Genomic DNA, 25949 nt, shown 5'->3' with positions numbered 1-25949 from the left:
GGGTTTGGAGTTCATTTTTATTTGTTAGGCTGTGTCAGCTAGTCAGGGCCACAAGGCAAACAGAACAGCCCCAAAAAAACTGGACAGAGCCATCTAGTCTGAGAACTATTTTATATGGAAATCCTGACACGGCGTTTGCATTAATGATGCCAGTCAGACCCAGAAGAAATTCATATATACTGGGCACATAATGACACCAGTTTCCAGAGGTGCATATTTACTATAAGGTGTGATTCATAAATTAATATTCAAATATATTCAGTCTATGGGTTTTGCCTTGAATCGCGAGTGGCGATTTTTCCAGTGTCGAGAAAGTGCCTTATTTCTATGGCAGGTAATTGAGAGCAGTGATGTGAAAAGAGTGTCGGATATGGTGAAGGTCTGACTCTGCCCTCAGCGTCAATGTCTCTCTGAGGCCCAGGAAAGAACCATTGTTCCATCAAGGGACACAAAAAAAGGATTAATTTGAATTTGGTTTACAATGCCATGCCTTTCAAGTTAATCCATCTGGCCTGTGCCCCGGAGTTGCCGGCTACTCCCTCCATTCCCCATTCACTCTGCCAGCGCTCTTTGTCTACAGGAGGGGTAAATGTCAACTCTACCACTGCTTGGACAGACATAGCCCTGAGAGATACTGAGACAGAGAGAGAAAATGAAGACAAAGAGAAAACAGCCAGCATTTGCAGGAAAAAAAAATGTTGTTCTCTAATTCTTTAAGCTGAAATCTTTTACACATCTATGTACATTTACAGATGCATGATAATATATTCAAAATGAAAATCTCTCTGAATGCAGAGGAATTATGCACAGCGCTGCTGTAATTTGGCTTTAAACAGATGGAGATCTGGCATTCACATTTTGTAAATAACAGGCTGTGCAGGAAAAAAACAAAACAAAATAGTCATGTCCTCCCTTCCTGTGCAGTTACTAAGTGGCCCGCATTATCTGGCACCCCTGCTGAGAGTGTTAAGATGAGTCTCCCCATACATCCATCATGTCTGTTTCCTCCCCTTCCCCCAGAAATCCAGATTCTACCAAATGACTATAATGGGTTGCTGAGGGACATTTCAGTTGCTGTTTGTTTGTTTGTTTCTTTACTTAAATTATTTCTTTAAAATGCATTCTCTGTCATTTAAACTCCCTCTTTAACATTTTCCAAAATGCTGTGGCATTAAGAATTAAAAACACAGATGTGGCAAACTGTGCCTCTTAAAAAAAGAAGTACAATAATAGATGCTGTCATTTCTAGACTTACTGCAAGCTCACATATTAGGGTGGTTTGAGGAGAAGTATCTCAAACTTTTTATATATCCCTGGTATACAGTAGTCGGGAAGCTGCAATGACCCAAAATCATAAAACCTAATTTTACTGCACAGTGGTTTGGAGAATAGAGTGAGAGGGTGACTGTGAGGCTACAATGGGAGAGGGATCTACAGGGTAAACTTATGGAGCTCAAAGGCGCAATTAAAAAAAAAAAAAAAAACATTAACTACCATCCCTGGCTGAGATAATACTGCTTCTCCTTTACTCTCCCTCATCCTTCGGCGGCTGCCAAAGGGACGGTCGACTACTGACCTGTGTTTTTGCTGCACAACTCCCAGAACACCCCTGAAGGACACGCATCTCAACAGACCGACGGAGGACAAAACTGAACAGTTGCAGCAGACATCTGCATGGCGAGTGTGATGCAGAAAAACAACTGAGGGATACAGATGGGGTATTTGAAGTCTCTTGGCTGTTACCTACTTAACAAGCCTTTCAATTAGCAGAAATGGCAATCTACAGCAACAAATATCACTAAACACAGAAAAACGGTTCATTTGGAGCTGAACTTAATTAACGCAATTTATCTTGCTCCCGAGAGAGCCCAGTAAAATACAGATAATATATACAAAGAACAACGGAGAGGAAACACAGATTTTAATTAGAGATGTTTTATCAAACAACTCTACCGTCTCAGCTGATGTCGTCCTGGCGCCGCTTAAATACTCCTCTGCATTAATCAGGCAGCTCACTGTAGAGTAGATTATGCATAGAAGTCAGTATAACTCTCCACAGATTCTAAAACATGGACTCTCTCAACTCTCTCCTTTTTCTTCCCATAACTTCAGCTCCAATAACAGTATTTCTAACTTTGTCCTTATTACAACGGAGGCATTAAAAAAAGAAGTAGCAAAGCAGGCAGGCCAAGCCAATACAAAATAAAGATTAACAAAGCCCGCTCTGATATTTTATTTATACACAGTTGTATGCTGTGTGCAGAGATGTTCAAAGGCTAGGAGCTAATGATGCCAGATGATCTCCACACACTTTTCAGATTCATCCCAACTTAAAAGGTGTTGTCAAACTGACTGTCAAAACATTGCAAATGTAAACAACCCATCTTCAAAATACATTTAAAACCCATGCACAGCTATATTGTTGCTCCCCGAGGAAGACATCAGACGATAACTGAAAAAAATTTAGAAAAAAGTTTTTATAACCTAATTAAATTAAGATAAATACAACAGCGTAAGGCCAACTGCGGTGCCTGAGGGTGGCACTGCACTCCAATTACAGATTTATGTGTTTTTTTTCTTTTTAGGTCAAATCTCAGTAGTATGGCGAGGATTTAACTAATATTCAATTACACAGTGGCTTAGTTCTAATATAAGCCAGTAGATTTAGCTGTCAGTCAGAGTTTGACAGCATGCAGCATGTAAAAGTGGAATAAATGGACACAGTGTTGTGGCCGTGACAGATGTGTTTAACCGACAAAGATCCTGCATCCTGCTTGCACTTCCTGGTACACAAGCATGCTGTCAACATTGTTTATGAGAGATCTAAAAACCTCAGTTTTCTGGCCTGTGTCAAAAGTGAGATAAATATTGCATGCTGCATAAACTGCAGTGATTTCTACAATGATGCTATTTCTCAGCACTCATTTTTAAAGCTGGAAGTACAAAACATTGTGAGGCAGAGCACTGGAGAAATGCAGCGTGCAGAGCCCCCCACACAGTAAAGAGGTGTATTAAGGTAGACAGCTCATACCACCCCCGTCTCATATACCATTAGTCCTGGCTGTGCGTTGCACATTCCAGCCCCCCTGAGTGTGTCAGGGAAGTGGGGCCCCTTCACTGTGGATCCGTCTATAGAGTGCTAATCCACCGCTGGGCCATGCAAAACAGGGGACGTCCAAACATAAATAAATAAGAATGAGTTGAATCTCTGTCTACTTTTCCCGTTTCAATCAAGTGCTGGGATGGAAACCAGACGGCACGGTCACACTCAGGGGTCAGTCCGGGCTCAATTAGAAAAACCCTCACTGAAAAAAGCGAGTGATTATTTTTAAGCCCTTAAAGTGTCTCTCCCTGTTGGCTGAGAAGTAGGGAAGTGGGGCTCAGGGAGATAAAAAAAAAAAAAGAGCCTCTGCCCCCAAATCTGCCTTTCTGCCTACACCGGCTGTCAAAATGTATAAAGTTTATAAGCAGAGACAGACAGGATTAAAGGTGCAAGGAGGGAGGTCAAAGGGAAGGGAAAGGGAGATTGAGGACCCCCAACTCTCCCACTGACAGATACCAGTCACCAGTAAGCGCCAAGCTGAGACTGATCACCAAGACCACACTGCTGCAGAGAAAAAAAAATTGAGGACTGCAGGACCAGTAATGTCTAGAAACTAAAACCCACTCTATTTATTCTTATCACTTGTTTAGCATTCAGTTCTTAGCCATAATGTGCAGTATAATGAAAGGCAACACAGAGGGGGGAAAGAGTGGAAAGAGTGAAATACATGGTAGCACTAGTGGTTTATATACCCAGAGAGCATTATCATGTAAATGGTAGTTACTGTACAGTAAAAACCCTACTTTAACAAATGATAGCAGCTGGGCCTCAGAGAGGGAGGGACGTATCCTGAACATAAGTGCTCTTCAGGGACACTATCCCTGCTTTTTGTCTACTACATCAAAGAGATGCAGCTGAAGAGCTCCCATTTCCATTGCTGAACACTATGTACTTTGTCTATGAAACTTCCATATCGCTTTCTCCCTGACAGTATCCATGTGCATGCATGACAGGTGCGCAGGTTTGTGAAAATGAATGATCCTGTACATGTCATGTTTCCTATTATTTCACACACTAAGTCCTCCTCAACACACAGTTGGCTTCCATAAACATCTGAGGAGTCCTGTAAAGTGGTGCTCTATTTGTGAACCGCGGATCACTCAGAGTATTTCATTAAAACTCTGCTTGATAGAGCAGTTCATTTGATTACCTTGATGACATCCAGCTAGTTTTATGCTCTACAGCTGTTCACTATTAAAGTACTACTTCTATCTACCTTCACTCAGCACCCAAAGTGTAATCCACCCTGAAGAATATGCATAGCACAACGGAATTTCATTATCTCAACACTAATCCCTGTAATTTTTGCAAATGTGGTGATGACACTTCTTTGGATCAGAAACAAAAGAATAATATTGGTGAGAAAAGGACAGCTGGAGGCAACTGTAGTTCAGTGACGCAACATGCTTGGAAGGCAAAATGTAGTCCAAGAATCATTGAAAGTTAACTACTGTTTATCATCTATAGGCATTTTCGGATCAGAGGAACTTTTTCATAGTTTAAAAAACCTCGCTCTTCACCGTTTGAACATAGTCTTGAGTGGCTTTTTTTTTAAGCCCCTTTTTAGAGTAGATGCTCTCCAGGCACACGAGGAACCATTAGTGATGTAGGGATATGGCGATTGGTCCAGATGTCCTAAGTGTACAGTCACTAGATGAATTGCCAATGCAGCACTGACAATTGCCATTTTTAAAACACAGTTAGCCATGTAAACAGCTTGTAACAAAAAAAAAATTAAAAATGGACTGACAGCAAAGTCCACGCTTTATTGGGCGGCAGTAGCTCAGCCCATAGGGACTTGGGTTGGGAACCGGAGGGTCGCCTGTTCGAGTCCCTGTCCGGACCAAAATATGGAGCGTGGACTGGTGGCTGGAGAGGGGCCAGTTCACCTCCTGGGCACTGCCGTGGTGCCCTTGAGCAAGGCACTGAACCCCCCAACCGCTCGGGGCGCCTCACCAAGGGCAGCCCCCTCACTCTGACATCTCTCCACTTTGTGCATGTATAGGTCCAGTTTGTGCATGTGTGTGTCTTTCAGACCTGTGTGTAATTGACAAGCAAGAGTGAAAACATTGAATTTCTCCTCAGGGGGATTAATAAAGTAAATAAACTTAAACTTAAATGTGACGATGGAAATACACCGCAATTTTGACTCGTCAAAGCAAAAGTGACGCCGCTATACAACTACTAACTGGTTTACAGTACATCACTTCAGCGTTCCTATCAGTGGTGTAAATGCAAAGAGAAAAAAAAAGCAATGAAGGTATGCAGTTCTCATGGGGAGCTCCCCAGTGAGCAGTTCGTCTCAGGGAGTCCTCTGAACTGTTTAGTTCGAAAACGTCTTATGTCTCACTGTGTTGTTGGCTCAAGGGTCATACTGTGGCATTGTCCATATCAGACGAAGTATGTCTTCTATTGGTCCACTCACACCGTGACAATTAACTCTGTCAGCCAATTACAGGCCAACGCTGTCAGCAGGACGGAGTGATGCTGAAGCTCCCTGATGAATACAGGCATGTAGAGGTCATAAATCAGATTCATCTGGAGTCCGTCCATACACCCCAAGTGCACATACAAGTACGCACATATGCACACGTCCACACTTACACACACCCACATCAGTGCTGAAAGATTTTCCCTTGGGTCTCATCCGTCTCACTTTGTTCCACAAACTCACTCATGATCATTTGCAGAGAAAACCTTTGTGAGCATCTGTTTAACTTAGTTCTACAGGAGCGCGCCCGAACAGTCTTTTAACTCGACATCAAAGATGACCGATGAATGTAGTCCCTACAGTTCTTAGCAACTATGAGCACTAGCTACAAAGCAACTGGGGATATGAAGAGGAACCATGATTACTGCATGGAAAAACCTGACAATAAGGTAATGCATTGTGGACCTTGTGACTGGTTCATGGATTGGATGTGACTCGAATGAACAGTCTGTAAGACCTAAAAACTGTATTCTATCCGGTTTCATCCAAAGTTCCGAAGAGTCTTCTGCAACATCCAGACACGCTGAGGAAAAAAAAGAAGTATTGGCCAACTTCCAACTTTGGGAAAATTGGAAAAAGAGGAACAATTTAATAATGGAAATTCTGATATATTCAATTAAAATGACACATTTGAAAAATGGCTTGATGATCCTTGACCTGTCCAGCACATTCATCAAATCCCTTGACATTCCCTGTCTCCTCTCAAACCCCATGACCAATGGGAAACCTGTTCAGATAAAATATTTTCCTATTACTGCACTGAATTCCTAGGAAAGGCCAGATAGTCATGGTAATACAGGTGTGCATTTTATGTCTAGTCTACCATTTCCATTGAGCGAACCTTTTGTCTACAAGCCGGATAGATGCTTATTCTCCATCTGTGGCTGAGAGGATTAACAGACGGGCGAAGGGAGAGTCTTATCTCACCTTGCAGAGATAAATCAGGCAGGGATACGGCGCTGCTCCGGAGAGCAGCACCAGAGAGGGAGGCAGAGGCATTTGAACAGAAAAGCCACACACAGCCTCTTCGCCAGACTATTTGTTTAAAACCTGCTTTAAGGGTTTATGCTCTGCTCTGCCTGCCCTCAGGAATGAGCGGCCAGTGGTCATGGGCTCCAGGGTTGTTTGGATCAGGCAAAATGGTCACCTTGATCTCTTCTCCTGTGACAGTTTCCAGACAACGTGAGACAAAAAAGCTGTCTGCTGAGAACTTGGCCTAGATTTTCTCTCCTTCTGACCAGACTGATTTTTCACCTCCCTTGGGAATATCCTCACACCTCCTCATATATGCTTGTTTTGTGGCAAGCCGGAAAACAACAATGACCTGTGAACCTTAGGACTGAAATTCACACATAAGCCTAACAAAAAACTGAATTCACATGCTCTCCAAGGTTACAGTTTGTGGCAGGCAACCATAATTTCTATAAAACTACGACACTGCCATCTGACTGACATCCGCCCTGTGGCACGTCGTTGTAACACTTGTGCGCTCAGACATAAATGTACAGCTCTATATCACAAAAAATGAATGCTGACATTTCCCTTGCGTCCAACTGTACACGCCAAAGTGGATGTTACAGGACTCCTAACAACTTTATGGTCAAGATGAATAACAGTTGATGTTCAAAATGAATATATTTATAGTTATATGAGGACAGCTATAATAAAGTCTGCGTGCCTGGAGGACAAAGCTGACTTTATGTGGCTTTGCCTAGGGGGAAATACTTGGAATCTTCTGCAGGATGAAAGGAAACCATATTTTCTGATACAATTCAGGCTTGAAAGCACAGCAGCAGGAATTCTTTTCGTGGCACAGTGAATCCAAAAGGAGTCCAAGTAGTGTGTGATCTAGTCGCTGCAAAGAATTCGTTCCTGCAGCATTGCTTTGCCACGGTCATTGCTGAGACTTATCATCGCTGCCATTTTTCAGAAAATAACTTTGCCACTCTGAGCAAGGACAGACACTGAACATATGCCTGCAGTACAGCAGGAAACAATAAATAATACACGCAACATCTGTAGCGTGAAGAATTAAACAAGCAAAACTGTTATTTTACTACAGAAAAAAATGCGCTTTTTAAACACAACTTCCATTAACAGGGGGGTGAACCAGCCCATGCAATTAGAAGTTATTGAACTGCAGAATTTTCTCAACAATTGTTAATTACGAAGAGCTTGAGTGTAAATGAATACCTGATGAGATGCACATTTCAGTGCGAATAAGCCAACAGGAATCATGACAGAGTCAATGTGCATAAATGATGAAGTATATGTGCCTGATGGGCTGAAGGTAAGTGTAATTATGGTCTTGAAGGGTTATTCAATGTCATTATGGGACTACTTTAACAGCTGATTAGATCAGGAATACACCCCCATCACCGTGATTCATATGTAGTGGAGGCTATAGCTTATAATGAAGATGGGTGGGGAATAATATATTTAGAGAAAGGTGGCGAGTGGATACAGATGGTGCTGGTGAGGAGAGTTCTTTCATCTTAAAACAGTGTCATTAATTTTTGCATATGAAAAAGTTCCTCCGCCACAAAGAGGACATCCTAGTCAAGGTGACCTCTGGGGCGTGAAACATCAATGGATCAGGTGCAGGCCAACTGTTCTATTGAAGGTGGGAAGCTGAAAGGAATCATAGTAACTTCAAAGAAACCACTGGCAAAACACAGAGAAAAAAGAGAGCACTTATAACAGTTGACATCAATCAATAATGGTTTGGGAAATGGATTCCCATTCTGATGACCGAAAGCGGTGCTGGAGGGGAATCTTTATTCTGAGCCTCCACCAGAGCGCGATGGCCATGAAGAGTTTAAGAGCATGAATTACATTTAAGAGCAACTTGCATTGTGAACAAACACTGCAGCGCCAGGGGATGAAAGCCAGCTGTCAGGCCGCAGTGGCAACTGAGTGCTTCACCACTGAGGACAGTGTCTGTTTGCCAACAGCAAATAACCGCCTCTGGCCCATTTAGTACCATCTCTTTTTCTTTTTCTGCAAACAAAAGCAGTCTGCCGCTGAGATGACACGAGCTCTTCTCAGTGGCTACTGCTACACCGCCCGATCAAACACAGAGCTGTATGTGGAACGAGCCCAAAGCCAACACAGTAAAGAACTCTGAACTAACCAGAGTACATGAACACTACATACTGCCAGGCCAACACAGAGGAATTTAAAGTCCCTTCTGTTTAGGCTCATTTGTTATCCCAGCATCTGCTTTGCATGGAAAAGTGTTCATTGGTCATGAAATTAAGTTTATGAGAGAAGCAAACTTAGCACACATAAATACCTAGAGTTTTAATTGACTTAGGCTCTGTCTACACGTATCCGCTTATTTTTGAAAATGGCTATTTTCCTCTGAGTTTTGACCTCTCATCCAAACGTACACTGACTTTTAGGTCATGAAAATGTTGATTTTTTGGAAATGCCTTCTAAGGTGCAGATTTTTCAAAACTCCAGTTACTGTTTATCTAGGTGAACGTATGGCACAGCGCATTTGGTAAAGGATGATGTAGTGTCCTCAATTCATGCATTCCAATTGTTGCTTTGTGTAATAGGCATACACTACAAACAACAATAAACATTTTGCTAATGTTTGTTAGCACTGCTTTGTCTTGTGATTTCTTAAACTCAGTATAACTGCACCACTGGGGGCGGCAGTAGCTAAGTCCATAGGGACTTGGGTTGGGTTGGAGCATGGACTGGTAGTTGGGGAGGTTCCAGTTTGCCTCCTGGGCACCGCCAAAGTGCCCTTGTTCAAGGCACCGGACCCCCAACTGCCCAGGGAGCCCATTCATGGGCAGCCCCCTCGCTCTGACATCCCTCCGTTTAATGCATGTATAGGTCCTGTTTGTGCATGTGTGTGTATTTCGGGCCTGTGTTTATAAAAAAAATTGAATATCCCCTCAGGGATTAATAAAGTTTATCTTCTTCTTCGTCACTTCACCAACAAATGGATTCATCTGCTGCACCCAAAGTTCTGGATCCACCTCACCATCCATGGTTCTGGCCCACCAGAAATGATGGTTTTGGATCAAGCCTTGTCGAACTAACAGATGGTGGGACACTTTGGAGAGTGGGATTGTTGAAGGGTAAGGGTTAGGGTTAGGTGGTGGAAAGTCTCTCGAAAGTGTCCTACCACCTGCTGGTGGAATGAAGGAAAACTTTAGCTTGTCCAGAGCATCTGTCATATCGTTGAGTGAGCTCTAACGTCCTTATATCAAAGAGGAATCAATGGTGATGAGGTCTACCACTGTCATTTTGAAAAAGGTAACGTTAGACTGTATGCTTTACTACCTTTGTGACAAGGGGACAGTTGTTTTTGCGCTCTAGTGTGAAGGCAGATATTTTACAAAACAAAGGTTGTTTCGAGGGGAAAAATATCCATTTCCAGTATATATCCTGTATATGTGTAGACAAGGCATCAGAAAAAGTACACTATTCTACTGGTCACTTATGCTCGACCTGAATTCATGATAGAAATATTAACATGAGTCTTTAGCAGTACGACAAAGCCCAAAGTCTCATAAAAAGGCAGGGAGGTAAGTTGCAACAAAAAAACAAACATCAGACTGATTAACATGAACACAGCAGCTAGGCTTTCACACATTACTGCTACACAGTGAAGCCCTAACACAGTGGAAGAACAATATTCTAGTAGAACAGACTGGTATAAAATGGCTCAGTGCCATGGGGCTGCCAGTGAGTAGAAAAAAAAGAACAAGGAAACTACAAAAAAAAGCCTAGGTAACAGAGTTGAGACTGACTTTAGGGAGATATCTCAGCTGGCAAGTGCTCAAACAACCTCCAAATGCAGGCACATGCAGCTATAAACACACACACACACTCACAAACAAATGTCACACAAACACGCACATCACACTCTCAACAACACGCACACATACATTCTATGGCAGCATGCTTATAGAGAACTGCCAGCTGTCGGAGATCTTTGAGAGAACAGAACACCACCTGTCCCCTTATCTTCCCCTCAAGAGCCAAGAGAGAATCTCCGTCCAACTGGAGCCACCTCCATCTACTCTCTCATCCTAATGGCAGCTTGTCCGTTATTTTCTCTTCAACAATTTATCCCTGTCTTTGTTGTTCCATCCCATCTCTCCTTCTGCGCGTTTGATCTCAAAGCACTAGATTTCGTGCTGTTATTTTAAAGCACATCAAGGCTTCTCTGATGAGAGAGTCATTTAAATGTACCTGGAGTCCTGCTGGTTGATGAGACCTGATGAGGTTTAGATTTGGGTTGAGGTGGACAGTTTAGCCAGATGTTGCGCCTGTTGTTGCCAGACAGGAATTTGGCCACCAGGTCAGTGACAGTGTGTGTGTGCGATGGGGTGCAAGGTCAACATTTCTCTGTCTCTGTGTTTACATTATCTCACTCCCTCACCTCTTCTGTGCCATTGTTTTGCTTTTGGTTTAGCTAAGCATTCGGGTGCAGACAGATTGATAGAAGCCAGGCTGAGGCACGGGCGAACTCCAACCAAAGCTAACCTGGTTTTGCTGCTTTCTGTGTAAACACCAGCCAATGTGATACCCTCACAGAACCTTGAGAGTAAGCATAAATGATAGCACAATCAATCCTGGCTCTGGCGTTAAAACAGAGTTCCTCAGCTCTGCTACAGTCCAAGTACTGATGTAGAGCACAGTGTTAATGGCAGCTTTGCTTGAAGCTGTTAAAATAGGGAAGCATTCTCACAATCTGTGCTGGCAGCTAGGGGGCCGCCAGTCAAATAAAAGCAGCACAAGCAGTTTCCAGGTAACCAGCTGTAGTGAGAATGTGTATATGATGGCAGCGCTAATGGGCCAGAGTTCCTCTGAGAAACATACACACACATGCACACAGACCTTCCTGCTCTAACTGTACACACAGCACAGGAGCACTTTAGCCTGGGAAAGCCTATAGTGGAAGAAATGAGTGATGGCCCAACCAGCTGTCTGAGAGTTATGGTCTGAATCGTGCAGACCGGGCTGCTGTTTTTCAGACGACTTGAGCAGCCCTATAGCAGATGGAGGTCACCACTGGGTAGCATAGCTAAAATTAACTCAACAGCTTAGCATGAATTAAGCTGGGCCCCCGGGCAGGGAGCTTGCATCCCACAGGATTGAGGCGGGTGCCGGGCAGGGAGTACCAAGCCGGCAGGGACCAGACCGCAGCTGAGGAAAGGTTTGACGAAAATCAGCAGGGTCCCCTCCGTCTCGGAGCATTCACTTCAACTCCTCTGAGGTTGAAAGTGAATTTACATGGCAGTGGTGAACCTTGGGTAATATGATTAAATCCTGGCAACACACTGAGCGATGATTAACTTATTCTCTCCCCTCTCTGTGCCCTTCCATGCTGCTTGCATCTCTGTCAGGCAATCAATAAGCTATTATAGCTCCAAACAGTGGGGTAAATTAACTTAAGGCTCCACCTGCAGAGTCGGCACTCTCCACTAATCCCATTGGCAGGGAAAAACGAGACTGGACGCAAAGGCCAGGCCCTGAGATCATTTGCTTCCACACCATGATTACCTGCATGATGCTCATAGAGAAATCAAAACAGGTTCTGGGGTCCAAACATGGCACCAGTGGCTACACTGCCAGACTGTAGTGAAGAGGGTGAGTAATACTGCACTACAAGAACAAGAACAAGGATAGTGGTTAAATATGTGTTGAAAACTTGCAAAGGTGAGTGTCAAATCCTGAACTATTTTTAGGGAAGTGAAGAACTCTGGGAAAAGCTATATCTTGCCCGGTTACTGAAGGGCTTTCTAGCTCATCCATCAGATGGGAGCCAATTGGCTAAATGGAGCCGAGGCACCACTGACAGATTAGAATCTGATACTAGTGCAAGGCGGAGAAAGAGAGAGAGAGAGGTCTGGAAGGGAGAATAGAAATGTCACCCCCGAGCCTAACAGCAGCACTATGGTCATACAATACCGGGCCTCACTGAGTCAGATGTCAGCTATTCCAAACTTACCCACAGCGCCTGACTACTGTTTGAATTTTGAATGGATCCTCTCCACTTTTCTCATTTTACACATGACGTCCCCCTGTCTGTCTTTTATCCAACTCTTTGCAGTATATGGTTACATGGAGATCCTTTTGTGTCCTTGCCACACCCTGCTCAGAAAGGTCACGCAGGCACAAAGAAGAGGTGAGGGTGTATCTGTTCTATTCATGGCTCAGCCAGGCTGCCCTTCTCCTCGTGGTCCTAATTAGACTATTGTGTATGTTTACATACACTCCATTGAAGATAATTATGTTCACCACACATGCAGTTAAGCCTGGGGTGCATAAACAACATTCTCGGAGTTAATAAAATGAGACAGATGTTTAAACAAGTCAAGCTAAGTCATTCAGATATGACCTGCATACTTTCAATGATGTTCGGTGTTAAGTTTGTTGCAGTCATTGTTCATCTGCTTCTTTTTATGTCCTTTGTGTCATTAGTGTATCATTACTGCAGTAATAGAGTCAATCCCTTCATTTGTAACGTGAGACAGAGTACGCTGAATATCTGGGGCTTGGAAATGAACTGACAGCATTACAGGGAAGTCAAGATAACAGAAAGCTTGCATAAGAATTTTGCTGTGATAATGAGCGACGACTCTCACTCATAGCAGCCCTATTTTAGGACACAGTGTTGTGACACGACAAGGAGAAACTCATTTTCTCTAAATTGTTGCTTTAATGATCAGATTAGCTACCACAGCAACCAAGGACAATTAGATGACAATTGAATGCCATCATGTATCCCCTGTTTGCGTCTGTCATTGACTGATGGCAGGGCTGTGACTATCCACAGTCAGCAGCAAGCAGACTGCATTTCATTTGCAGTCAGACGGCACAAGGCAGATCATTATCAGTGTTTGCCTCTACTGCTTACCTCACCAGCTCACCCTGCATGTCTTACTCCAGGCTCAGCAACATGCTACAACTCTGATAAAATTTCAGATGCCCCCAACCCCACCCTTCTCCCATCTCCTCTCCTTCATGAAGGCCTTGGAAATGAAAACCTGGCTCTCTTGCTTCAATCTTTTTCTCTTCACAGGAGATGGAGTGAGGTAAGGCAACACGGTTGGGGAAAGGCAGAGAGGGAAACAGAAAGGAGAGGAAAACTGGAGATAGCATGTCAGAGGGGCAGGTTATATCAGATAATGGCTGTTAGAGCAAAAGGGTGGCACAGACACTGTTTCCTGTGTTATCAGTTCACTGAACCTAAGAATCAGTCTTCCTATTGCTACTGTTGGGAAACTGAACCTCTGCCTCTCAACACCTCCACAAACCCAACAAATCTACACATCACAGAGACCATCCATGTCAGAGATAATACAAAGCTGTGTACCATATGCTTACATTAATTATGCCAACGTTAACTGACAACATCAATAGCTTCTTTGCATATGACATCATATATCAATGCGCAATCCAGATGGAGGGCAGCCAACTGAAGGGATATACAACCAAAACTGCGCAAGTGCCTATGATTTGAGCTGTTTATGGCAGCTCAAATTGGGAAGAAACAATGGCCACTTTGAATCCCGAAAATAGTAATATGTAAAGGAAAGAAGTAAAGAAAAAGTCAATGAGAAACAGCAGCAGATGTGGATCAAAAACCTCTGTCTTCAGTCTGGAGGAGCGGAGTCATCTAATGTCAAATGCTTAAGTGCTCAAGTTGGATGTGGTTACAATGTACTGTGACAAAGCCTCCGTGTTTTTGACCACGACCTAGATTTTTAATGGTGTTTCACCAGACTTTTGGCAACAGTTGATCTAGTGGGTAAAAATTAGTACCTACAGTTCACTTATGTTAGCTAGTAACATCACATCACATCACTGACATCAGTGCATCCATGTACAGAGTCAGAATGTACATTAAAAGACAGTTATACTCAAAAACATTTACTCATCCAGCCAAAAACACTTTCATCGGCTCGCCCTGTAACATTAAACATGTTACGAGGTCTGGAGGATGAGGCATTTGCAACGACGACCATGTCCACAATGGTCAAATTGGTCAAGTTGTGGAAAAAATCCCTTTTCTTTTATTGTATGGATCACATCCAACATGAGTTTAAATTTTCTAATGATACCTGCGATTCATCCACTCCTTTCATGTAGTCATGTTCTTCTATTTCCAAATCACATAGTATATGGACTTATCACTTCCTGCCCTCCATCTACATTGTTTGATGCGTCATAATCGTTACATAATTTCAAACAAGCTTTTAAATATCCAGAACCTACTGGTAAGTTATTGTTATTGTGCCAGTATGGAGACATACTGCATGTTGTTTTGTTTCATTTTGCAAAAGCAACTCAGGCTCAGTGTTTTGGAGTAAACTTGTCAAGTACGTGCCTGACATTTCACTGGACTTGTTTTGTGCCCTTGCTGTACTTTAACCAAGAGTTCACAGCTAGATGTGTGCACTCTGCAGAGAGTTAGAGGATAGCTGAAAAACTATCAATAGATGGCGAAATGGTAGTCTTCTCTCCTGGGAGTAAACAGTGAAGACAAGGAAAGAAAAAAAATAAAAAGCTATCACAAGGTCTGAGCCGGCTCACCTTAGGTAGACTGAGTGTGCCCCTTGTGCACATTTTTCTAACTTTGCCAAAATGTTGTCTGAAAATCCCTGAAGTTCCAGTCTCCAAACCCCTTAATCCTCCCTAACTCCATCGTCTCGGATCGAGGAGCATGATAGAAGGTTTCAAGTGAGGGCTTAACCCAGGTTTAATAACCAGAGCATGTCCGCAGAGCAGAACACCTCGTCATATGACCAGACACCAGTACGCACGCACAAACTTCACAGACACATAAACACACATACGTGCAGCCTCTGCGGCCACAGCACAGGCTCAGACCAAGAGGAGATTACACCTCACAACAAGAGTAATACCCAGGTCTCCACAGAAGAAGTGGAGATTAGAGTCAGCAGCATATATTCATCTGGTTCTCACAAGCACTGACACACAGCTTACCACCAAGAGCATTTATCACATATGGAGCAGAGCCAAAAACACACCTCAGACAAATATGGAAACATGTTGATAAAAGATGCACATAAAAAAAAAAAACACTTACTGCACACTGACACATGCACACACACAAAAAACGTAGACGGTTTTTAAGAGGAGAGGAAGTGAAAGTACTCTGCTATCAGCGGTCCTCCTGAATGGAAGTGCAGGACCACTGGACTCAAGAGCTCACATACTGTATCTTATCTGCTCTAGACTGGTACTTCATAATGTTAATATCATACTTCACTATCCTGGGAGCCTGCACCCATCCTACCCATGATCCTGTTCTGAGCTATAGCCAGAGGCGAGGATTACATAGAGATGAATAAGCAGTCACTGTGGCGACCAGAAAAAAACGCTCTGACGCACTAGAGTTTAGGGAAGTGTTCAGACAGCCAGACAGAACGCTGTGCAGTAGCTCAACTTTTTCAAAGACGTCCCGAGATATCTGGGCAATGTCACTGTGTGTAAATGGATGGACGGAGAAAACCTCCACAGAAATAGGGGAAAGTGCTTTAAGTGGGCTCAATGAGTCAGCGTTGCCTTCCTTGTTAACAGAGACAAGCTATTTCCTACATGAATGCACACTGAGAGGAGATCTGAAAAAGCAAAAACAGAGAGGATGCACATCTAATGCATTTCATTCTTATCTTAATAGAGAGGAAGAGATCAAACAGGCGCCATTAAAAAGTAGCTCATTCACCAACACCAAGGCTCTGTATTTATTGCTTTATGGTGCAATTTCCTCCTAAATTCCACCCGTGACAATCTGATAATGCCGATGATAAGATACAGAGAGGGGATCATGGGGACATCACATGAAATTATCTCCCGCTCTGTTAATTTTCATTTTCCCTGTCTCCAGATCTCAAACTGTGCCCAACTTTGTCTTCATCCTGTGTTTTCTCCAAGAAGACAAGAGACAGAAGGAGGGATGAAAGGGGTTCTGTTGTACTATTGGAGGCTGTGTCTCCCTTGTCTTCCCTGGCCCAGTAGGCTGTCAGAGACGGGTGGAGCATGGAGTGATTGATGGGACTTTCGGCAGGCTCCTTTACCCATGTCTGTACACCTGCCCCTTTAGCTCTTGTACAGACTCCTTCACACAACACTCTGCTACACATTGTTCACTAGACCAATGTCGACACACTGACAGATTGATGGATTCAAACACATACACACAACTCACGCACTCTCCAAACACAGGAAGCATTGCCTCACCCAATGTTGTTCCATCGAGAGCTTCATTCTGATATAAACCAATCCATTCATACCACTTTCTCTCCCTCTGCAGGATGTGTGTTCTCTTTAGGCTCTGTGCCAGTGTTTGCTGTAAAACAACACAAAGCAGCTAAAACTCTGTTAAAACGCTGCCCCGCTTCCCTGCTCTGGCTCTTATCCGCTGCTACACTGCACTCTATCCCGTGGTGAACATTTTGAGCTCTTGGCCTTGCATCTAGCCAGCAGTATTAGTTTTGGTGGGGGAGGGCTATGTGTGGGCGAGGTAATGCTTGTGCAAACCGTGCTCTAAAAATCTAAAAATCAGTGTGACATTTGACACATTTTTACATGACTGAAAGAGACATGAGCATCTTCTTTCTCTTCACTCCCGGCTGCTGTCACTGCAGGGAGTGACAACTGCATTTTGGGTCAATTATGTCAGCCAATATCTGCCAGGATATGTCTCAGGCATTTTAACACGGTCAATGTTTAAAGGTACGCATCCAGGTCACTAACAAGCGCAGCATTTTATTAGAGGCACCACATATTTTTGTTATGCTGGGCTTTGTTGTGTATCGCAGAAATTCTCTACTCAGACTGGCATTTAGGTATCGACCGAACACGGCAAATATATGCTGCAGGATTAATTACATGGATTGCATTGATTTATGCAAACAACCTGAAGTGCTAAATATGCTAGGTTCAACAGACCACACGCAACATGCATGATAAAAATGGCTCTCTGCATATATGGATTAATAGAAGACTAATTGAAATGCATGTGTGGAACATAACTTCCCTGCAGAGGTTTCACAAAGACTGAGCTGACAGTTATGTGCTGGGGGCTGTGTAATTAGACAGTAGCCAGTTGTATCCCATGTACTGTTATTTCAAGATTAACAGCATTGGACTGACACAGCCTCAAACAACAGCACACACGCAGCAACTATTCAGAGCAAGATGAACTAAAAATAAACCATAATTTATGAAATCAATGTGCAGGGATTTGTTTTAAAGCCAACAGCGTGCATGCAAAACTTTTCACACTGGTGTGAAACAAAGTTTTTCTCAGAGCAGCAGCGTTCTGCTTTGACATCCACACACACACAAACACCACTGGGCTTTGAGATTGTGGAAGGGGTCTGCATTCCAACATAAAACAGATTGGAGTGGAGGCCAAGGAGAGTCTGTGGTGTGGAGCCCACGCCTCAGCTGCATGTTGACTCATGAAGCAGACCCTGGCTGTGCCGTTTGCACCAATTTGCTCTGAACCTCCCTGAGACAAATAACTGCCACAGAGCTGTAACACACTCCGCCTCCAGTCCCCTGGCAGCTTGCCAGCATACTCACTGCTGCTTCTGCTGGGGTTAGCTGTCCTGGTTTTTTCTCCTTCTGCTCTTGCGCTCTCCTTCTCTGCCATTTCGTTTTCTCTACCTCACTCACTTTCTCTTTCTCTTCACCCCATATTCTAATTTCATCGTTGGAGCTACTTCATATTGCCGAGCTGAAAAAGAAGGTTAGAAGAGTACCCAAAATAACAATATCAGAGGGAGAGACGGGAGCAAGTCCATGAAATTCAAAAGCAGAGGGCTAATGCACTAAATTGCCACTCTTTTAATAAGTTAATAAAAGGCAAACACCATGACAAATAAATAATTAGTGTGGCGCCAGGTAGTGAGAGAAGCTGTTTCAGTCATGGGGCTTGTTCCCTTTCAGTGGGTAGCGAGTAATAATTAAGAGCAAAGAGGAGAGATGGGTGAGAGGGAAGAGAAAGAAATGTGAGAGCAAACTCAGATGTTATGTGTCAAGCAGAGGGGTTCAGTTTGGGGTGGGGGGTGTGCTGAAGGGGACAACATAAAGACCTCGAGTCATTGAGAGCCAACAGATGTAATACAAGGGACTTCCTGCAAGAGAGACAGGCGGGTCCTCAGATCAGTGGGTGGTGGCCTTGTTGCCTTTAGACTGGCGCATGCCAGCCAACTGTCCTCCGCTCTGCAGATGACCCTTCGGCATGGCCCCAAATCTGTCAGGGTAAACCCTGCCTCCTTCAACACCGACCTTCCCCCACTAACCGGAGAGTCAGCGAAGCCAGCTGGCTGCACATGGTGACAGAGATTTCACAGAAGCATCAAGATCAATGAGATTCTGAGATAAACTTGGCTGACGTGAGTTTTATGAAATGGGCCAAATTCAAGTAAACACCCCTTTGCTTCTGTTGTTAGTGGCTGTAAAAAGTAAACTCTGCCTCTGGAGAGAGGAGCCTGTGTGTGGATATAAGGCCTACAGCCAACCCTGTGCGGTCGGCGCTGTGCAGTCAGCCAGGCCACTAGACAGCAGGCCCTGAGGTTATCGCCTGCTCAAGTGGAGCAGTGTGCCGTCCATTACCTCACTTTACTATCTCCGCATCCAGGAAAAGGGAAACAAGCTATTCATAGAGCCTCTCATGGCCTCCTGCACAGCACAGAGTAAAGGAAATTACTGTGACATTTTACAGAGTTTACAATGTTCTGCACACATACTGTATTGTGCCTGTGTGTCTGTCAGTGAATTAGAATGAGCACACTTTCTACAAATATCAAATTCTCTTACACATTTTTGGTTTGTATAGTGTTTTGTAAAAACATGAATGGCATTTAAAGATACACAGAATAGAAACAGTGCTACAAATACTTTTAGGACAAATTTCAGTGTGGCCTTACTCTATGGCAGTCAGTGAGCACAAAGGAAGTTCATTATTTGACGTCGACATCTTTAATACAAAGAAAACAATCACATAATAGGAAAAGAATCCTATCTTAGCTTTGAATTCACAAGGCAAACAGGAATCATGGTAAATGCATTAGCCAAGGCTTTGGGTTAAGAGGCTGAGATAGAGAGATTGCGGGCTGTACTGTACATGTGGTTAATGATAAACCAAACAAACTGGGTTAGCTCTCCTAGCCTGGCAAAACAAGACTTGTTGAAACGTGGATTATGTTAACAATCGCTGGTGAGTAAGGGAAACTGTAAAAGCCAGGCTCTTAGAATAACATCTCCAAAAAAAGTTGTGTTTTTAGCTTTTAAAGTGAAAACGTTAGAGGGGGAGAGCTCGGCAAAGCAAACACAATTAAAACCACAACTTCCTTCTTTGGAGTTTCATTGGAAATTAAAAGCGTGGTTGTTCACTCAGCTTACACTGGGTCTAAGTACAACAACGGGTCTACAGTGTTTAACTCATGACAGTTAAGGCATGACAAGCATCTTAAATGACAACACAGAATCCAGAATGCTCTAAAACTTTCTCAGACGCCCTCGTGAGTCAGATTTATGGCTTGTAGTTTCTTCACTCTGGAGTTTAAATGAAGCCTTGTAAAGACAACTCAGTGTTTCTGGGCTTTTTCTTTTTCTATGGCCTTTTTTTTCTTCGGCAGGGTTCCATCCTGGTTGCTCCGACAACATAATTATATGTAGTTAAGCATGAGCTGCAGAGAGGGGAGTGAGAGACACCAACTAAGCGAGAAGGAGAGAGAGGACTGGAGCACAGTGGCTTGTCATTATGGGTCTGTTTGAACCTTATACAGAATAAGCAGCCCAAACTTGAGCCTGCGCCAGTGGTACTCTGTACTCTGGTCCTCGCGAGTCCTGCCAAGTGTCTTGTTTTTCTACTTGAAAAACCCACCTCTGAAATAAACACTGTATATCATGTACTACTTGGGAAAATATTTTTAGCATTCTGACCTGTGGAAATGTATGTGCCAAACACTTGAGTTCACTTCTATTTTTCTTGTACTCATATTTCATATTATTAATTTGCCTTAAAAGTAGTTTGGATAATTACATTTAAATTGTGCAGAGTCATTATTTTTATGCTCACAGACTTGGCTGGCATATATATATATATATATATATATATATATATATATATATATATATATATAAGTATGAGGACAAACATGAGCAGGACCACTACTCTCATCTCGCATCTCCACTCTGATCACTTGAAGTGAGACTTCCACTTCCATTGAATACACCATTAAAACCCAGAGTATTATCAAGAAGCCTGTGAAGGTCTCTAATCTGATGCTTCTTACTTTACATTTCACTTAGCTGACACTGAAGATGGAAAATATCAAAATCAGCATTAAGAGCAGTTTGTCGCATATGTACCCTCCACAGATCCCACTAATACAGCTAAAATCCAGCAATGCACAGCAGACCGACACCTCATACCCAAGACCACTACCCTCAAAAAGCCGGGAGCCCATGCCCAGCCCCCCCTTACCCGACATTCACTCACACACGTACACATTCAAACACACACAATTCTTTCTTTCCCCATCTTGATTAGATTACAGTGAGCGGGTTGGTGACAGCCTCTGGGCATGCTAGAGGAGTGGTTGATATCTGAGCTCTCCTCCTCAGCCTTCACTTTCAGCCAGTCAAGAGAGCAAAGAGATAATATATCTGAAGAGCTGACCTCACCAACGACAGCAGCCTTTAAAGAATCATGGGAACAAATTTGTCAACACAGGTCACCACTCACAAAAAGACTAAATGGTTTAGAAAGATTATTTTTCACTTCCTACATCGCATACTCAATGACTGCATAAATATCCTCACTGCTAAAATGTCTTCGTGACCACAGAGATGCTTAAATCCACTTTACATCAAAGCTTGCCTGTTGTTACATGAGTGTGGCAGACAATAAAGGGAATCTCTGATACTTCAATGACATGAGTGGGAAAGCTCTTCATTAAAAGATGACTAAACACAGATGCAATGATTGCATTCCTTTCAATATAAAACCTCATATCTATCTCTCTGACAAAAACGTAGGACCAGGGCCAAAACAGAAAGGGCTTTGTTCCCATTGTAGCTCATGACCACCTACCATGGGCCCTTTAGAGAAGCACTCACCCTGGAATGATCAGGCCACTTCTCCCCCAAGGCTCTACAGGCCTACGGAGACCGCCGGGCCAAACACATCCTGCCCATCTCCTAAGAGATTATCCAACTCAATGAACACATTGAGCACAGAAACAGTGGAGGAAACTGGAGCCTGCTATTCAGCTGCATCTAAACCCAAACTCCTTCATTCACACCCACACTAGAGGCAAAGAAGAAGAAATAGGGAGACATGCTGCACTTACTGGCTACTTCCAGCGAGGCGTTGTGGCTCACTGCCTCTCCCAGGTAGTTCCGGGCAACGCACACGTAGGAACCTTCGTCCGGCTTGCTCCGTCGTCCGTGGACGATGCGTAGAAAGAAGAGGGAGCCGCTGGGAAGAAGCATGCGCTGAGAACGGGGATTGTCCCTGTCTGTTTCCACACGCTCTCCATCCTTGTACCACTCCACTGTCGGGGTTGGCCGCCCCTCTGCTTTACAGTTGAGAGTGGCGGGCTCCCCTTTGGAAACAATCAGGTCAGATGGGTGCTCCACAATCCGGGGAGGAGTATCCTCTTGGCGCAGACGGGATCCTGAGAAGAAATGACAAAAATGAAAGTTTACATCTGCAGAGATTCTCAACTAACTCTGATCTAATAAAATATGGTATATAGGGCCTGTCAACAGGACAATTTTAAAGGCAGTTATACCTTCTTCTGGATATATGCAATCAGCAACTGATCGCAGGCATCCTCGAAATACCTAGCAGAAATCTTTTACCATACAGGGTTGGTATTCCATTCTGTTCTTAAGAGTTCAACTTAAATTTAAGTTGGTCAATGTTCATTGACTGTGGGCGGACTCGAATGCCTTGAAGCTTTGAATATGGCCATGGTAATCAATGTCCAAATTATTTTTCAAATACTTTGTTTTTCTATTCTACTATCCCAAAAAATCCCAAACTTTGAATAAAGAAAGAGTACTCAAACATTATTCCTTTTGCATCAACATTAATTACCAGTTATTCTCAGACAAGGACATTTAAACTTAGTGACTGGCCTAGTTTAGTGTCTTCCACCCATGGGAGGCTTACAGATACACTAGCTAGACATCGAAAAAGTCAAGCATCTGGAATCGTTTCCAAATTCACAAAGATAACCCCCAAAAAGTCGAGCTCCAGATATGCCAAAGAACACCGACATGTAACACATCTACAACCAGCTTGGCAAATCACCTGAAAACTGTTTGTAAAAGCTGAGTTTCTTTGAATATTATGTCTTCACCCCTCTACAAAAATATACTGACATATGTATATCACATTTAACATACAGACAGTGTGTAAAAATATTGGAATGTTTTCTTTAAGATATGATAACAGGTACTGCTGATGCAAGTAGCAAAGACCAAATAAACTACCAATCTGTGAGCAAAGTCAGCCTTTAATCACAGTAACAGCTCCTTTAGTATAATTTAACACTGCTCCAGCTATGTGACTCTGTCATTTCTCAGATCAAAGGGCAAAAATGAAGAAAAAGAAGGCAACAGTAAACAAGAATATGACACACCTTTAAGGTAAAAGGAAATTAAAAGATAAAAGATAAGATGTGGATGCAGTGCAAAGCTCAGGGACAAAGGAGGAGTGGGAGCAGAGATTACACTATTGAAGAAAAGACAGAGACGCTAACAGCAGTGCCAAGAGCAGTGCCAAGGGGGTTAACACCCTAGTGCTATCTCAGGCCATTACCATTGCTCTTCGACCAGTCAGCTGTGGCTATCAAACCTGCTTTACATGCAAATGAGCTTCCTGTTGTTAATTCCTGAAGGGTGGGACTTGATGGTTGTGAATGCATTGTATGCCTACACACAATAAAGTGTGTGTGTGTATGTGTGAGAGAGAGAGAGAAAGAAAGGGAGAGAGTTTTCTCCCCACTCGCCATATCTCCCAGCATAGGCCTTTGGAGCCCATTCAGGACCAATTAAAACGAGTCTGGTCTAATTGGAGGCACAGGCCTGCAATTAATTTACCCAGCATTCCGTGAACTTGCCACACCACCTCATCTCCATGCCCTCCACCCATTCCCCGTTACCCTACAAATCTGGTGCTGAGGAGGCATCTTCTTGTGGTCGCCATATATTTTAAGTAGAGTCAGCGTAATCAGTGACAGCTCCGTTGGAAGATTAATCACTTCAACGGAAATGTGTGCTGCACTCTATGAAATATAATTAATCCAGTACCCCAATGAAGGACATCATGATCATGAGTCTTTTCAAGTCGGTCCTAAATGAACGTTTATGACGGGGCAGGCTTTTTTTTTTTTTTTTTACTTGGAGCATGCATCTGCACCTGTGGTTGTTTAAGAATCTATTCACAGACTATGTTCTGAGACTTGAGCTTTGGTGTGGGCTCCTTCTCAGTGGCGTCCCCAGGGAGGGCCAGAGGGGGCCATGGCCACCATGGGGAAAGGACAACTAGCCTCTTTAAGAACAATGCATCACCTAATACATGTACAGATACACATTAAAAGGATTGTTGTGGAACTCAAAATATTAATTGTATCGGTGTTGTCTATGCGCATCAGTTAGTAATATTAAATGTAAGAAATCAGAGTGTATCAGTATGCAGGTTCTTAACTCTCATATTGACATAGTTTTCATCTCGCCTTAACAGCATCATCAAATCCCTGACAGCCAGTTATGGTTTTTGGTTTTGATGTGTCGTCTCAAGATTTTCAGTGGCCCCATCTAGCCACCCCTATGAAAAATTTGCCACTGCACCTACTTTTAGTTTCATGCTTATATGTTTTGTAAAACTATTGGTCACAAAATGCAGTGGCTTTGTATGGCTGCAGAGACAGTAGGAAAGAAATGATCAGAATAGCCAATGAGACACCCCTAATTAGCCACAATAGGCAAGACTACTTGGTATCTCTTCACACAAGCAGTTATTTTCAGATAGCCTACGGTTGACAAAAAAATTAATGAGATTATGTGCTTATGAAGATGGAATACTACAGTTGCATTGCAGTGGCTGTAATGCCACATAACACTATTCAAATTTTGCCAGTAACATACACTCCATTTGGAGCAATTAGATTAAAGTTGATGATTAATTATTTAGTGGCAACTCAACAAACAAGACAAAGTCTCACACAGAAATCCCTGTAACTCTGCAAGTCATTCTATAGATACTCAGTGGGTATAAAAACATATCTGCAGAGATTTAATCATCTCTGAGAGACAGACAGAAACAGACGGAGAGAGAGCGGCGTATCAAGCCTTTGGCAAAAATGAATTAGTCTGCTATCTGAGGCTGAATAAAGTTTATAAAAAATACATGTCTGTGCTTCCTGGCTATTGGAGCTGCCCGAACCACTACTTGGCTAATTAACCTCCATTTGTAACCTGCTCCCATCACGAGCCTTTGAACCTACAGACCATGAACTAACGAGGCCCAGCACACTGTATGGATAGCATACTGAAGCAAGGGGCTGAGCTAACACTCCTCGCTATGCTAGCATACACAGGCCCATTACCAGCACTGCGACTGCACCATTACCACCGTCCTCCACCAGACAAGGCAGGCTAATATGTTTTATTAAAGAGGACTTTGAAGAGCTCCGCCGCTATCTACTCTGCCTGTTCCCTTCCTGATTTAGATAGCTCCTCTCTAATTTGAAATGGACTGAAGTTTGGGGTTTTATGGGGGAACCATTAACTATTTAGATGTGGCCCACTGTGAGGGGAGCTGTGCAGCAGGCAGTGCTGTGTTTGATCAGTGGCTGTTTACTGTAGATGATTACCCGGGACCTGCATGATTAAGATGCAGGCTGAGAATACAATATACAATAGGGTACAGTATCCTGTTACAGGGGAGCTGGTAAGAATAAGCAGGTAAATAAATATTCAGCAGTTCATATGGAACTCTAATAAGTGCTTTGTGTGTGATTCCTGAGAGAGAGTGTGTGTGAGAATGTATCAGTTACACAATGCTATTATGCTTTCCTTGTTCTTGATTGAATTGTGAGCGTGTGTGTGTGTGTGTATGCATTGCTGTGCTGATCCCCACAGACTCTCTGAGTGACCCCAGTTACTTCAGCTCCATTACCCCTCACCAGGGGAAAAAGACACAGCTGGTGTAAAGGATTATTCTGTCATGGCACAAACACTCCCATGCCCCAGTCTACAGGTGCATGCTTTTAGAAGATGGCCAACCAGCTAACTTGGCTACAGCACGCTCTGAAGACCAAATCTGAG

The 25949-nt window shown here is 43.3% G+C and overlaps 1 protein-coding gene across 2 annotated transcripts in view; it reads right to left on the bottom strand.

The window, feature by feature from the left end:
- The window catches only part of robo1 (roundabout, axon guidance receptor, homolog 1 (Drosophila)), a 267974-nt gene that overhangs the window by 98151 nt on the left and 143874 nt on the right, over positions 1-25949 (bottom strand). For both annotated transcript variants that reach the window (XM_050062181.1, XM_050062191.1), the window contains one exon: positions 21962-22288. In XM_050062181.1, coding sequence (XP_049918138.1) covers positions 21962-22288 — 327 coding nt within the window. The remainder of the gene's footprint in view (positions 1-21961; positions 22289-25949) is intronic.

This window comes from Epinephelus moara, chromosome 2 (assembly GCF_006386435.1).
Source record: "Epinephelus moara isolate mb chromosome 2, YSFRI_EMoa_1.0, whole genome shotgun sequence".
Classification (NCBI taxonomy): Eukaryota; Metazoa; Chordata; class Actinopteri; order Perciformes; family Serranidae; genus Epinephelus; species Epinephelus moara.
The sequence above is the reverse complement of the archived record's forward strand: the minus strand, read 5'-3'. Positions and strand labels throughout refer to the sequence as shown.